Raw genomic sequence first — 15,365 nt, forward strand, 5'->3', positions numbered from 1 at the left:
TTGCAAGGATGAATTATGGACCTGTCTTAAGGTTCCCACATCCCCACCCTCAGCCAAATCCCTAGGGACATCATGTAATTTTTTTACACCAGTCCTTTCAAAATGTATCCTTTCATTTATTTGCATTCTTTGCAAATATATAAAACTATGCAAATATATATAAACTATCTAGTCTTAATTCTCTCCTCCTATTGAAGAATCTCCCCAAACAACACATTTTAAAGAATGACCTTCTCTCTTTCATGCCCATTAAATGACACCTACACATAGGCATACACATCAACTTAAGTATCATCAAGGACACTCTGAACATTCAGTTTGATTGAAAGGGTTGTAAACACTCCTGCTTCCTAAACTGTAATGCGTCTGAGTTTCCACCTGCCAAGGGAAGCCTCAGAGACCACCAGGATGGATTTTAGGAACACCTGTGCTCCCTGGTACCTCCTCCCATTAACAAAAGCTGACCAGAGACAGCATGAATCCTAAGTCAACTAACAGAACAAATTAAACCAACAAATAAGTGAAACAAATGGTAAGCTGTAGGAAATATCTTATTATAAAACAAAGCTTCCTTTCTCATTCCTCTAGCCCCCAACTCCACCCACAAGCAAGGTATGGGGCAGGCAAACATAAAACACAAACCACACAGAGGAGCCTTGATGGCTCAAATACCTTGACAAATACCTTTGCAACAGAAAATATCCTAAGAAACTTAGAAGAACTAATTATAAGGAAGAAAAAGCAGGAGGGTAATGAATATAATTTAGATAGCAAACATCCGTCCTTCCTTCCCGCCTCTGAACTCCCTGGGCTGATGACCTCTCCTTAACCTTCATCTTCAGCAAATAAAAGGTCATGTAAACCAAGCTAGGGTTCCTGAAGATTTTAGAATAATATTTATTACTATTTTTCAAAAAGCCTTTGGCATAATTTTTTTGGGGGGAGGGTTGGAATGCATTTATACAATTGAACTTGAGGCATGCTAGAAACATCGGAAGCCCACTCCCAGCCCACCCTGAGGACAAATCGCTCATTGTCCAGATGCCCTTACATGGCCAGACTTCCTATAAGTCTGACAGCTCAGTGTATGCATTGCGTACAGGTTTTGGCTCTGAGTCACATTCCTCCAGTATGTTTCCCTGGGAGCTTTGATTTCCGCTTTGAGGGCTGGCACTAACTCCTGCTTGCTCTTATAAGAAAATGTCTACAACTAAAAGTTGAAAATGTGCAAGATTCCTTCTTTAAGTACACAAACACTCCAAGTCTGGCCACTTTCCTGTAGTCCTGCCAGGTTTTCTCTCTGTCTGATATCTGATCAAGTAACCTTTTTTTTTTTTTTTTTTTTAATGGACAGGATGCCTTTATTTTATCTGCTTATTTTTATGTGGTGCTGAGGACCGAACCCAGTGCCTCACATGTGCAAGGCAAGCGCTCTGCCACTGAACTACAGCCCCAGCCCAAGTAACCTTTTTTTAGGGAGAGAAAACAAACAAACAAACAAACAAACAAAAAAAGCATAAGGGAAGGAATGTAGTACATCCACAGCAGAATATCTTACAAGATTTAGCTTAGTGACATGCACCAACCATGCCCTAGTAGACACACACATACCTTATATAGTTTGGTAAACGACTCAGTGGCCAGTTTAGTGAATTCCTCATTTTACCGGGGTTGGGGAGTGGGGTACTTTCTAAAAAAGCATCTGCTACTAAATACTTGGCTTACAAGTCAAAATTAGTGCATCTTCACCATTTTGCACCCAAATTCAAAGAGCTTTTTCTCTCCCATTCTGACCTACTGTCACTCAAAACGGTTGGGATAAGTCAGAGTTGGACGAAGTTATAAGAAGCCACTATTTCCACTTTACCGCCCAGGCGCACACAAACATTTGCTGAGTCATTTATAATAGTGCAAGAATTCAGATGCCAAGGCATGAATTGAGGACGGAGTGTCCGCCTTTCCCTCTGAGTTTCCTGGCACCCAATGGTCTGTAACACAATAAAAACATACTTTCTAGTCTGTGAATGTCTTGAGTGTCTTCTCTCATTCTTTCTCTCTCTAGGTGTGTGTGCGTCTGTCTCTCTGTGACTTTCTTAATAGTGATCTCTTCTATCAACGCTTTTCAAATTAATTTTGATCATAAAGCCTCAATCTATATTTTATTCTGAAATTTCTCATGTTCTCTACATTTCAATATACATAGTTTCTCTTAGCCAGTATTATATAAGTCCAAAGCTCACTACAGACTTATTGAGACTTTGAAAGGCAACTTGAATTTTGTAGTAAAACCAAATTTTTTATAATGTCTTGATATTTTTAACAACGGTGCAGAATGGTAACATACTTATGTGTGTAGAGAGAGAATTAAGAAAGATAAAAATAAGCAAATTAGTATCAATTCCTTGAGAATTTTAATCTCAAGAATTTTAATCTATTTAACTCTCATTGAACCCTAAAAAATTAAAAATTTTTTACTACCTTCATTTTATAAAGGGAAACTTGGAACTATAGCTCCTTGTTGTGACTTCTCTTAGACTAGTGAATGGCAGGTCCAAGAATACCACCCAAGTCACCCACCTATAACCCAGTCCAGCAACTTATCCCATTCATAAATGAGTCTCCTGCTGTGTGCATGAAACTACTGGAGGTGGCTCTCAGACTCTCCTGAGGTTTCAAATATTCCCCAACTGCTTTCCCATCTCCCTTACACTGCAAGCTAGAGAGCTCACCACAAAGCCCACATCCCATGTTAGGTGAGGCTACAGCTTCACATCCCTCCCTTTCCCCCGTCCACCCCACCTTTCCAACCATTAGTGGTACATATAATTGGGGGTTTAGGCCTTGAAAGATTTCACTGTGGCTTCCCACATATTTCAAACTTTTAAAATCATCCACAAGGGAAGAAAAAGTTGGGGGCCAAGTTGCCTTTAATACACATGTGGCTATTAACATAACTTGGAATGTTCCTTCTTTAAATAGGAACTAGCACGCCTCTTCTCTTTGAGGAATGCTTGGAAAGAACATTAAATGACAATGATGAAAATTCTTCCTGAGCTTCAGAGGCCCCTTGCTGGCCATTCACACTGTTGACATGCAACTGCACTGTACAACATGTGGCTTGCTTAACGAGGTAATTGAGCACAGATGATGTGGTATGTGCTCAAGTTGAAGTGCCCTCCCCCAACCAACCCTTGGCTATTTTTCAATAGAATGAAGTGAAAAAAAAAAAATTAAAAAAATTGGCCAGTTTAAACAGGCTGCTTTCAAATTATAATTCTATTATGTGTTGTTTCTAAAGTATGTCTTTGCATCAGAAACAGAATATAGGTGTACTTAACCTTACACCTATATTCTGAAGCATCATCAACTGAAAGAAATCCACTCATTGGTAACACCAATGTGAAGTGATATGGCAGGGCCCCAGAATCACACTCTTTACATAAAATGGTAATTGGAGCTATTAACAAAAAAAGCCAGGAAACAATATAAATTCTAAATGAATACACAGTTAATTGGATCCTTACTGAAGCTAAGCAGCAATATCAAGAAACAGAGATAAGTATATACTGGTCAAATTTGACATCTGCATACAACAGAAGAAATAAGTCTTATTCCTTCTATAATTTTACCTTGCTGCATTAGGCCACGCTCTATTAGAGGTCACAATCACTTAGTCACAGATGTGAGGGGAGTCACTAAAAATACATTATTCACTGACAGTTATAGCCAGACACAAGAGGGGTCAGTGTTCTTGTTACATAATCAATTTTCTTGCTTCTAGACAAACCAAGTCCAACTCACATTTGAAGATTACAGGTTTTAGTGTAAGTAAAATCATTCCTTCTCCAAGACTTCAGCACAGCTGTGTTTAAGATGCCCCAAATGAACTCCAAGCTTCTGGCTGGCCTCCTCCTGTCTGCTTCTCTCACCTCCCATCCCTTCCTAACACTCAGAGCTTCTACCTACCCAACACATAATCCTTTCTCTGATATAACAATAGACCCATTTTTCTGGAAATACCCATGCCTATCAACCCCTTTCCCTCTCTACCTCCCACCAAAAAAAAAAAAAAAAAAAAAAAAAAAAAAAACACTTCTGCATGTATTAAGAGAAAATCAAGTCAGAGTGCTGAAAATCTCCCCCATGAACTTGCATCCTTACTCAGACCCTTGGCTTTGTTATTCTTGTCTGGCTGTGGGCCACCAAACCATTATCTGGAGTTACAAAGGATCAAATTCCTCTATTTTAGATAAAGAATTCAGGGTTTTGCAGGTAGGCAACTTGGGGATTTCAAATGATTAGAAGCAACTTTCTGCTCTCTATAGAGTTTCAAGAACCTACAGCCTCTTAAACATAAATCATTATTTAAAAAAAAAAAAACCAGCAAAAAAAAAGAGAAAGAAAACTCTTTTGAATTTTTTTTTTTTTTTTTTTTTAGGAATCCCTGGTGTTTACTTTTTCAGTTACCTACCTTCTAAAAAGGATTTATATGAGTGGATAGTATAGGGCAAATTTCTTAAGCACAGCAAAGGCATAAAAATAAGAGCCCTTGTGTTTTTAAATGATACACAAGTCAGGAGTGGTGCGAAAAGGATCGGGGAAAAAATCCTATTTGGTGCTGGAAATACTTTTTTTTTTTTTTTTTCTGGTGAGCTGAAGTGTGCCAGCTTTTTCAGACGGAGGAATGCTGAGTGTCAAGGGGTCAGGATCAATCCGGTGTGAGTTGATGAGGCAGGAAGGTGGGGAGGAATGCGAGGAATGTCCCTGTTTGTGTAGGACTCCATTCAGCTCATTGGCGAGCAGGGCCGTCCTGAGCGTATAAAAGCCTCGGGCCGCCCGCCCCAATCTCACACAACAACTCTTCCCCACTGAGAGGAGGCAGCCAGTGCAACTCCAACCTCAGGCGACCCACCGCCTCCAGCCCGACGGCAGCCGCCCCGGCCGACAGCTCCAGAGACCACAGCCGGCGCGTCCAGGCACCCACCTGCGCTCAGAGCTCGCTCCCGGCTCCGGCCCACCGCGCCCCTCGCCGTCGCCGCGCACTGCGTCCCGCCGCCCGCTCCGATCGCAGCGCCCTGACCATGGCCGCCGCTGTGGGACCGGTCCGCTTCGCCTTCGTGCTCCTCCTCGCCCTGTGCAGCCGGGTAAGCACCGGGAGTCCCTGCCGCGGCTGCAGGGGAGGGATTCGGACGGCTGGGTAGGGAAGGATGGAGGGAGGAGGGCCGGCCCCGTGGCGCCGAGGGCGTGCGCACCCAGCGAGCGAGAAAGCACCGGCTGACCGCCCCTTTCTCCCCGCAGCCCGCCACCGGCCAGGACTGCGGTGGGCAGTGCCAGTGCGGGACAGCGCCGGCGCCTCGCTGCCCGGCCGGCGTGAGCCTTGTTTTGGACGGCTGCGGCTGCTGCCGCGTCTGCGCTAAGCAGCTGGGCGAACTGTGCACCGAACGCGACCCCTGCGACCCGCACAAGGGCCTCTTCTGTGACTTTGGTTCCCCAGCCAACCGCAAGATTGGCGTGTGCACCGGTAAGATCCGCAGCCCCCGCCCCTTTCCTCGACCGCGGGTAGTGGGCTTTCCTTAACTCCCACCCGCCTGCTGGAAAAAGAATCCGCTCCAACCCAGTCTTTTCTGCAGGCCGCCCCATGCAGCCCTGATGGGCTTACTGTTAGAGCACCTGGAGCTGAAGCCTGACCTCTCACCTCCATTGCTTTTTCCCCCTTGCTCTCTGCAGCCAAAGATGGTGCCCCATGCGTCTTCAGCGGGACTGTGTACCGGAGTGGAGAGTCCTTCCAGAGCAGCTGCAAGTACCAGTGCACTTGCCTAGATGGAGCGGTGGGCTGCGTGCCCCTGTGCAGTATGGATGTTCGCCTGCCCAGCCCTGACTGCCCCTTCCCGAGAAGGGTCAAGCTGCCTGGGAAGTGCTGTGAGGAGTGGGTGTGTGATGAGCCCAAGGACCACACCGTGGTTGGCCCTGCCTTGGCTGGTGAGTTGAATCTTCCTCTAAGTCAGTGTTGTCATTCTCCTCCAGGGCTGAGTGCTGACAATGCCAAGAAAAGGGGGAAATTGTCTTATCCGGGCATTTTACCTTGTGTTTGTGTGCTCTACTTTCACAGCCTACCGTCTGGAAGACACCTTTGGCCCAGACCCAACTATGATGCGAGCCAACTGCCTGGTCCAGACCACAGAGTGGAGTGCCTGTTCCAAGACCTGTGGGATGGGCATCTCCACCCGGGTTACCAATGACAACGCCTTCTGCAGGCTAGAGAAGCAGAGTCGCCTCTGCATGGTCAGGCCTTGTGAAGCTGACCTAGAAGAGAACATCAAGGTTTGTTTTCTGTTCCTGTTAGCTCGTTTTCATGGAATGACAGTGAATGGGACCAAAGTTAGGTCTCTTGCCACCCTTGTTATTATAGATCTGTTATCTCCAAAAATATCTAGCCATGGAGCTGTTTTGCTGGAATGAGAGATTGTGTAATAGGAGCCTCCAGTTTTCCACTACAAAATCCTCCCCAGTGTTAGTTAATTCAAGGCATTCCAAGAGACTCCATGACTATTTTTGGAAAACTGGCAAATGAAACTCAAAGTTTCTGTCCTCAAATATAAACACAAGTTCAGACAACTTAAGGCTAGGACACAGGGTTGAGGAAAGCCACTCTTCCTGTAGTAATGATGTTTCTTCTCTTCCTTGTCTTCCATAGAAGGGCAAAAAGTGCATCCGTACCCCCAAAATCTCCAAGCCTGTCAAGTTTGAGCTTTCTGGCTGCACCAGTGTGAAGACATACAGGGCCAAATTCTGTGGTGTGTGCACAGATGGTCGATGCTGCACCCCTCACAGAACCACCACCCTGCCTGTGGAGTTCAAGTGTCCTGATGGTGAGATCATGAAGAAGAGCATGATGTTCATCAAGACCTGTGCCTGCCATTACAACTGCCCTGGAGACAATGACATCTTTGAGTCACTATACTACAGGAAAATGTATGGAGACATGGCGTAAAGCCAGAGAGTGAAAGACATGAACTCATTCGACTGTAACTTGAACTGATTCACATCTCATTTTTATGTAAAATGATTTCAGTAGCACAAGTTAATTTAAATCTGTTTTTCTAAGTGGGGGAGAAAAATTCCCACCAAATTCAAAATATTGTGCCATGTCATACAAATAGTCTCTCAACCCCAGACACTGGTTTGAAGAAAGTTAAGACTTGACAGTAGGACTGCAGTAGCACACAGTGCCTGAATGTACACTAAAGGGTGGCTTCAGGAGAAGTGGAGACACCAGTAGGAAGCCTAGTACTATCAGATTGCATCTTAAAGTTGTAATGTGCCTGCAACTTGGAATGTAATTGAGAAGGAAAATTTTAGCATACTTGCTGACCTGCCTGTAGTTCCAGCAACAGCTAGGATCTGCATTCTCCAGCCATTGTGAGGCTGAGTCAAGTTGTTCTTTAAGTCAGAACAGCAGATTCAGCCCCGACATTCTGATTCAAATGACAGTGTTTAGGAATCAGAAACCTGTCTATTAGACTGGACAGCTTGTGGCAAGTTAATTTGCCTGTAACAAGCCAGATTTTTTTTATTGATACTGTAAATATTGTGGATATATATATTATATATATATATATATTTGTACAGTTATCTAAGTTAATTTAAAGTTGTTCGTGCCTTTTTGTTTTTGTTTTAATGCTTTGATATTTCAAATGTTAGTCTCAAGTTCTGAACACCATAGGTAGGACGTGAAGCTTATCTGATAATTCAAAGCCTGAAATGAATATTCAAGTGGAAATTGTAATCAGTTAGAGTGGCAGTCCATCAAAACAGATGGTTTGCTGAAGGTGAGGTAGCAATGTCCTTGGAAATCTGGTTTCTAGATAGGAAATGTGGTAGCCTCACTTTCAGTGACCAATGGCCTTTATTGGAAAATGACTGGCTCTATATAATTCTATAGGTCAGTTTTCCACCTAGAAGCATTTGTTTCTATTTTGACTATGACTGTTTTTTGGACAGTTTATTTGTTGAGAGTGTGACCAAAAGTTACATGTTTGCACCTTTCCAGTCGAAAATAAAGTATATATTTTTTCTACAAAGGACTTGGCTCTTGGTTTATTCTTGGAAATGGTTCTGAATTTTCTTGAGTATAAATGGGCAATTTTGGTTTATCTTAAGATAACAAAATTATCCAAAAATTTTCTAAATACCTTTTATCACATATAGTAATAAATTGGTTAATCAATAGAATTGTGAATAAAAATACTTCAGACTCAGTCAAGTTTCACAGGCTTGCAGTTACACACATCATATTGAGGACACAGGCTTTTTTGTTTGTTTTTTTATTTCCACAGTACATCATGAACAGTTTAAATTCAATTCTTTATGGATGACTTTAGTCTCCTCTAATCCTTGTGGTATTATAACTGGTCCTTTTTGCATTAAATATGTCTCTGATTATTGTGGAATAATTCCATATCATAAACTAGTTTGCCTTGCATATGGAAATATTAAGATATTTTCCTAAATTGTATGCTCTACTGTGGGTTTACTTATGAATTTTAATATCTTACTCTTAAATCTTTAAAATACACTACAAAATATATATTAAAATGGAGACATTTAATAAGTCATCTTGCATAATTATGTTTCCAGCTGTCCTGGTAACCAATTACAAATAATGGCATAAATGTAAAAGAGGAAAAGTCAGTCTTCATTCGTTAACATTAGTTAAAATTTGTCTTCATTTAAGAGCAATTTCTTCATTTGCCCAAGTCTTTGACTTTATCAGACCTCCAGATCAATGTATCCTACATTACCAAATGGTTTATAAGAGATAAAATGAAATTATTCAAGAACCCTAACATAAAAACTGTATTGGATCTACCCAGGCCTCTACTGAAAGAGGAACCAAAGTGAATGCAAACTGAAGAAATGCTTCAAAGGCAACCAGGAGTCCAATTCTTTTTTCAGATAAGACTAGCTGTGGATTCCAGGGAGGAAGGGGGCAAAAAAAAAAAAAAAAAAATTGGAGACGGACTAACTGTCCAGGGGTAATTAGCAATGTTGTAGTCATTCTGAGAGACAAAAATACACCTGAAAATAAAGACTAGTTCTACAAATAGTGACCACAGCACAAACCAAAGGAAAAACTTCCCTTGTTCAAAATGCAAAAGGTATTTCTGGTTACAACACTGGGTTTTCAGGGTACAACCACATGTGTATATAGCTATGCTGTCAGCAGCAGAACTCCTTCCCCAAATAAACCTACATGCGCGCGCGCGCACACACACACGCACACACACACACACACACAGTACATTGTTAGTTCACATTTCCTTTCTGTTGATTACTAGCTGCAAAAATGAAGGGTTGTGGTAAATGAGCCCAACTATTCCAAAAGAAATCAGAGAATTCTGGAAACATAGAAACAGTATTGGAAGCATAGAGTTCAGATTTTCCAAATCCCCACCTAAAAACAGGGTAACCAGATTGCATAACCAAAATCCCATAAGCAATATTTACAATGCAATTAGGAGATAAGACACCCCCTGGCCCCCAAAATAGGAATGAAGACAATCAACCACCAAAGGCCTGCACTGTGTCAGCATGTGTGTGAGGAAGAGCAGAGGACAAACAGGGTATCTGATGCTTCTAAAAAATGAGAGTCCCCAAAGCAGCCAGCAAGTATTCACTACAAGTACAGGTGGCCAGTTTGAGAACAGCACTGAAACCAGTAGGAGTTTGACATTTCCTACAAAACGTTTAAGTCAGAGCTTCTTTCCAAGAGAGGATACCCACAACTCTTATGAGTAGAATTAAAATTAAGCAGGTCAGAGAGAGCAGACATTGAGAAAAATGATTCAGATAAAAATAAGAACAGAAGTTTAAAATCTCCCCCAACCCTAGTACTGGCGATTGAACCCAGGGGTGCTTTACCACTGAACTATGTCCCCAGTCCTTTTTATTGATTGATTGATTGATTGATTGAGACAGGATTTCACTGAAATACTGAGACTGGCCTCTAACTTGGGATCCTCCTGCCTCTGTCTCCCAAGCCACTGGAATTATAGGTGCACACCACCACGCCCACTAAACAGCCATGTTTTTTTTTTTTTAATACAGCAACAAAAGAGGCGTCTCTGTGAATTTAAAAGAGCTATCTATACCAAGCTTCCTTACCAGACAAAGTTAAGAGAAGTTGATTCCATATAAATTAGGAAAACAAAATTATCGAAGCTAAATCCCACACAAAGCTACCACATGAAAAAAAGAAAATAGAGGGCAGAAAAACATCTCTACAGATAACAAAAACATCTAAGAAATATGCATCCATAAAACATTGCAAAGCTAAAACTTCTTATTCCAAAAGAAAATTAAGAAAATCATACAATACAGAAATGATGATAAGAAAACAACCAATGATATAAAATAGCAACATAAATCAGAATTGGTAAAACTTAACTATGAGATGAAGGAATTGGAAATGAAGGAAAGATAATGCTCTAGATGGAACTTAATAGTGATTAACCACAACAGACTAACGGAACAAAAATTAAATAGAAATATAAGGAATAAAAATACTTTGAGAAAAAGTGACAAATATTGTAAGTAGACAAAGAAGATACAATATACGGATAGTGGGAGCTCTTAGAGGAAAAATTATAAATCAAGAAAATTTTAAAAACGGAAAGTACATATTGAAAGAACATACTGTCTACCGAATAAAACCAATGCATCACCAAGTAATGTCCTAGCAAAATTGCTGGAATTTGAAGAAGAAGAACAAGCACTTGGACATATAGACAAAAAGAACATGATAGTGAGTTCATCGTCAGACTTTTGATAGCAATACTTTAGTGCTAGAAAAAAAAAAAAAACAGAATAGCACATTTGGGATAATCAAGGAAAGAAAATGTGAGCCAAAGAATTGTACCTTCCCCAAATGACTTTTAAGAAGAAAAACAAAGAATAAAGTCAAGCTGTTGAAAACATAAAAGAACTCAGGACATACTGGTCCTGAGAAAGGTGAGACACATTAACACAAGGACTGGTGTTTAGCACTGATTCTATCTTCACAACCCAGATGAAAAGAGGGTTCAAAAGGAGAAAGTGCTGGATACAGTGGTGTCATTCTCTGCTCGAAAGGAGTGGTATACAGTCACAAAATGTGAAGGAAAGAATGGAGATAGCATATGCCCTTCCCAACCCCTCCCAAAAAAATTAGCTGCTTTTATTGCTAGTGGTGGTATTAATATTGTCAATCTGAGACTGTTCCTCTGAGGTGGTATGAAGTAAATTAACCTTAAAGGATGCTCTACTATCCTCAGTGTTTGAGTATTCACCTGGGTTTTCAGTGAGGAAGTTAGAAAATATAGATAGAATAAAAAATGGTTAAGTAAAATTCTGAATTTGAATTGGAAGAAATATCAGCATAAGGCATGAGGTAGTTTGTCTTTTAAACACACACACACTCACACACACACACATTTTATTCTCTTCATCTGCCCACTGAAAATCTCAGACAGAAAGACAACTCAAAAGCAGTGAGCATCCTAGCCTCAGATTACTCTTGAAATACAACCACTAAAAAAAAAAAAAAAAAAAACCTAAGGATTTTGGGGAAATTGCTGATTCCAAGTCTGGGGCAAGATAGTGTAAGATAAATGCATTTAGGTTTAGAATGTCTTTTAATATTGGAGAATAAGGCAGTTAAGTGCCAGTAAAATCACATCAAAGGGACTGAGGTGACAAATTAAGGAGATATCTTATACAGATGGGGCAAGTAACCTTCAATGAGGATAGAAATAGTCATGCATCAGGCCTGTCAATTCTGCTTACACTCATGAGTTCATAAAAATAGCTATTTAAAAAAAAAAAAAACTAATTGACACTGCTATGGCACTGGCTACAGTTTGAGTGCATCCCCCACAAAGTCCATGTGCTAGGAGTTTGGTCCCCAGCATGGCAGTGTTGAGGTAGAGGACAATATAAAAGGCAAGGCCTAGAGAAAGGTAGTTATGTCACAGTGGGCACCACTCTCAGAATAGAGCAATGTAGTTTATATGGGACTCTGATATTTCCCATGAGAGTGAACTATCATAGAAAGAGCAAGTCTGAACCCTGAATTCCTCTTTCTTCCTGTCTCACCATGTGACTGTTCTCTCCCCTCTTGCATGTATTCCTGCCATGATGTCATCCACCATGTTGTGATGTAGCTAAAAGATCCCAATCAGAAACCAACAGATGGGGCTGCCAAATTTTGGGACTTTAACCTCCAAAACCGTGTGTTAAATACACCTCTAATTTATAAACTTTCTAGTTTTATTTTTCAATAACACAGAAAACAGGCCAAGACAGACAACTTCTGATATTGATATAGAACTGATTCAGTGTACACAAAATTTAATTTCTCTATGATGATTTCAGTATTTTGGGGTGCAGGTATACTACACATCTATTAGTGCCTCAGAAAAGATCAGACCAATCTGGATCAAGCCCAAACATAACCTAGAGACAGCTTTGAAAACAAATTATAAATTTTTAGTCAACTGTGCTCCCTTCGTGATGATCAGTTTAAAGTATAATTTTTATATTCTTTCTAATCTCCTATGCTTTTTAAAATTTTATGAAATAAACAAGCATTATTTTAGATTAGAAAGATTTTTTAAAAGAATATTACACCTTCTGATTAATAATAGCAAATATGCCAAAATTGTTAGGATTGTCCATGATTTGATAAATTTTTCATAAAATTTTGATAAATATTTCATAATACACAAATAAATAGCTTAGCTATTTAAGCTACTGAACCTTAATTAACCATGTGCAGTGTGTACAGCACACATAACAATCTCTATGGAGTTCAGACATTCATTGTGTATCCGATGAATTCTCTTATCCCATTTGCCCATGCCATAAATAGAATTGTGGAAGATTTTAGTCCACAAGTATAAAACCATTCTTCACCTCATGAATCATACTTATTATATATAAACTTTTACTATGACTCAGAATTAAGTAAACAAAGTAAAATGTATTCTTAAAATACTAAGATTCCAAATCTAAATATAGGATCCACAGAAATAGACATGTAGACCTATCTTCTATATTAGATGTTTAAAAGATAGTCAAAGAAGAGTTATTAAGAAATGTAAACTATCATTGATTCACTAGCATTTACATCTCAAGAATATAAAACATGTTAAGACTTACATTAGGTCAATAAACTCTTTTTGTCAACACAATTAACATTTATAGTCTATATAAATACACAGTTTCAGGAAAATTTGGTAGTATTTACTAAAAGTTAAACACATACCTATGACATCAAATTTCTATTCCTTGTTATATATCCAAAAGGAATGAGAAAAAGACATGTATGAAATTTTCAAAGCAATTTTGCCCATCTCCAAAATAAAAACAATCCACGTGTCTAACAATAGAAGAATGGATAGGGGAGAATATTTACACAATGGGAATACTGTACATTGATTTTTTAATATTTATTTTTTAGTTTTAGGTGGACACAATATCTTTATTTTATTTTTATGTGGTGCTGAGAATCGAACCCAGTGCCTCACGTATTCTAGGCAAGTGTGCTATGGCTTGAGCCCACATCCCCAGCCCCTATACACTGATTTTTTAAAAAGAAAGAAAGAATTGCTATTATGTTGAGCAAAAAAAAAAAAAAGCCAGGCTCAAAATTGTATATTCTGAACAATTCATTTGTATGATCTGTATGAGAATGAAGATAGGTAAAACTAATCAACAGTGATAGAGGTCAGAACAGTGATTATTCTGGAGGTGGGGACATGAGAGAACTTGGGCCACATTATTAAATGCATATACTGTGTATTAAAGGTTTAAAAATAAACAAATAAATTCAAGCACTTTTTAGAAAGAATTATGCCTTATTATAAAAAGAATTATCAGAGAGTTTTTTATCTTCATATTTTATATTTTCCAAGTTATTTACAAAGAATAGTTATTACTTTATGATCACAAAAATGAACTTATTTTTAACATTTCAGATGATGAACTCCTGAAAGATAATACATATAACAAGCCTCTTTGCATAATTAACTAGAGCTTCATATGTATGGAAAATGAAAGGGACCATTTGATGAGGGTAGAAGCTCAAAGCTAAAAGTACCTATGAGAAGAAAGTCCCCCAAATACACAAATATTTTAAGGAGGTATTGAGTTTCCCTTTAACATTAGATGGACTTGTACCAATTTTTAATTAAATCTCACAGTACAAGTCGACCTCATCCTTGGATTATAGTCACTGATTTTGCATTAACTTCTCAACAGGTTCATTCAATAAAATGTAATTCCAAAAATGTAACTAATAAGTGGAAACTGTAAAATGATATACTTGATGTATATTTAATGTATCTCAATAAACATAATTGTTTATACAGTGCAATAAGATTTTAAGGTTCCTGGAGTACCAAGTAGAAAATAACATCTCACTTTGTATGTTCCATGTTAGCAGTAAGGGTAAGAAGCACATTTCATCAATATATGTACATTTCAGCAGGATACTAGCAGGAAAATGAATAGAAAATACCACGTTTACAAATAGCAAAAAAACTGATCATCCATTCCACCCATAACTAAGTTTAAAAAAAAATTACAACAACTAGCAAAGCCCAAACATAGAAGCATCCTGAACCAAATGAGGTGAGGAGGTGATACATGCAGATAAATAAATGTTTCAAATAAAACCCAGATGTTTGATCTAATTTTTTTCTTTACTCTGTATACAAGAAACCAGATTTGATAAATATCACAGAGGGAATCATTCACTGCAAAGATTGGGCTATAAAAATATATTATAATAGTTACATTTTTAATCCACATGTAATAAAGTAAATGATAATAAGGCTCATGAATCTAATTGGTTGAGAACCACCTTGTATTCATTATCTAGTATTTTAAAGTAACCTCAAATCTATCATCATCTTTATGAAAATAATACATAAAATCATATAAAATACCCCAATTTAACTGCCAACATGGTGGGTGCTATGCAAGAAATTTGAGCTTAGGAAATACAGACAGATTTAACACAAACCATATGTAATCCAAGATCAGAAAAGTAATTTGAATGGGGGAAATTTTGATCCACATTTTGAACTTATAAATCTTCATTCATTGTTAGCAATGTTGACTGTTCTCTAGTTTGCAGTCCAACTTATATTGATTTATTCTATGTTTGAGATTCAAGTCTTTTAGAATTGAATCCCCTTAGCATTAGAAATATTTTAAAAATTAAGTGTTCTTCTTTTAATGTTTTTTTTTTAAAATGTTCTTTTATGTCATTCCAGAGGGATTGTTTTTTAATGTGAGTAGGCCCAATTCCTTATTTTTCATCT

The 15,365-nt window shown here is 38.8% G+C and overlaps 2 protein-coding genes across 2 annotated transcripts in view; one reads left to right on the forward strand and one right to left on the reverse strand.

The window, feature by feature from the left end:
• Nucleotides 1–5,734, reverse strand: part of LOC144256553 (uncharacterized) — a 70,985-nt gene extending 65,251 nt beyond the window's left edge. Inside the window, exon 1 of the mRNA XM_077801686.1 lies at nt 5,696–5,734. The gene's annotated coding sequence lies outside the window, so the exon portion shown is untranslated. The remainder of the gene's footprint in view (nt 1–5,695) is intronic.
• Nucleotides 4,861–8,073, forward strand: Ccn2 (cellular communication network factor 2). The gene is made up of 5 exons (XM_026381310.2): nt 4,861–5,144; nt 5,299–5,521; nt 5,728–5,979; nt 6,110–6,321; nt 6,695–8,073. Exons 1-5 carry the CDS (start codon nt 5,082–5,084, stop codon nt 6,989–6,991), a joined length of 1,047 nt encoding a protein of 348 aa, XP_026237095.1. The 5' UTR covers nt 4,861–5,081; the 3' UTR covers nt 6,992–8,073.
• The last annotated feature ends 7,292 nt before the right edge of the window (nt 8,074–15,365 follow it).

The sequence above is a fragment of the Urocitellus parryii genome, chromosome 8 (genome assembly GCF_045843805.1).
Source record: "Urocitellus parryii isolate mUroPar1 chromosome 8, mUroPar1.hap1, whole genome shotgun sequence".
Lineage (NCBI taxonomy): Eukaryota > Metazoa > Chordata > Mammalia > Rodentia > Sciuridae > Urocitellus > Urocitellus parryii.

Coding starts and splice junctions, on each gene's coding strand:
- Ccn2 (XM_026381310.2), top strand. CDS start 5,082: ATGGCCGCCGCTGTGGGACCGGTCCGCTTCGCCTTCGTGCTCCTCCTC. Junction 5,145..5,298: donor TCCTCGCCCTGTGCAGCCGG/GTAAGCACCGGG, acceptor TTCTCCCCGCAG/CCCGCCACCGGCCAGGACTG. Junction 5,980..6,109: donor GGTTGGCCCTGCCTTGGCTG/GTGAGTTGAATC, acceptor CTACTTTCACAG/CCTACCGTCTGGAAGACACC.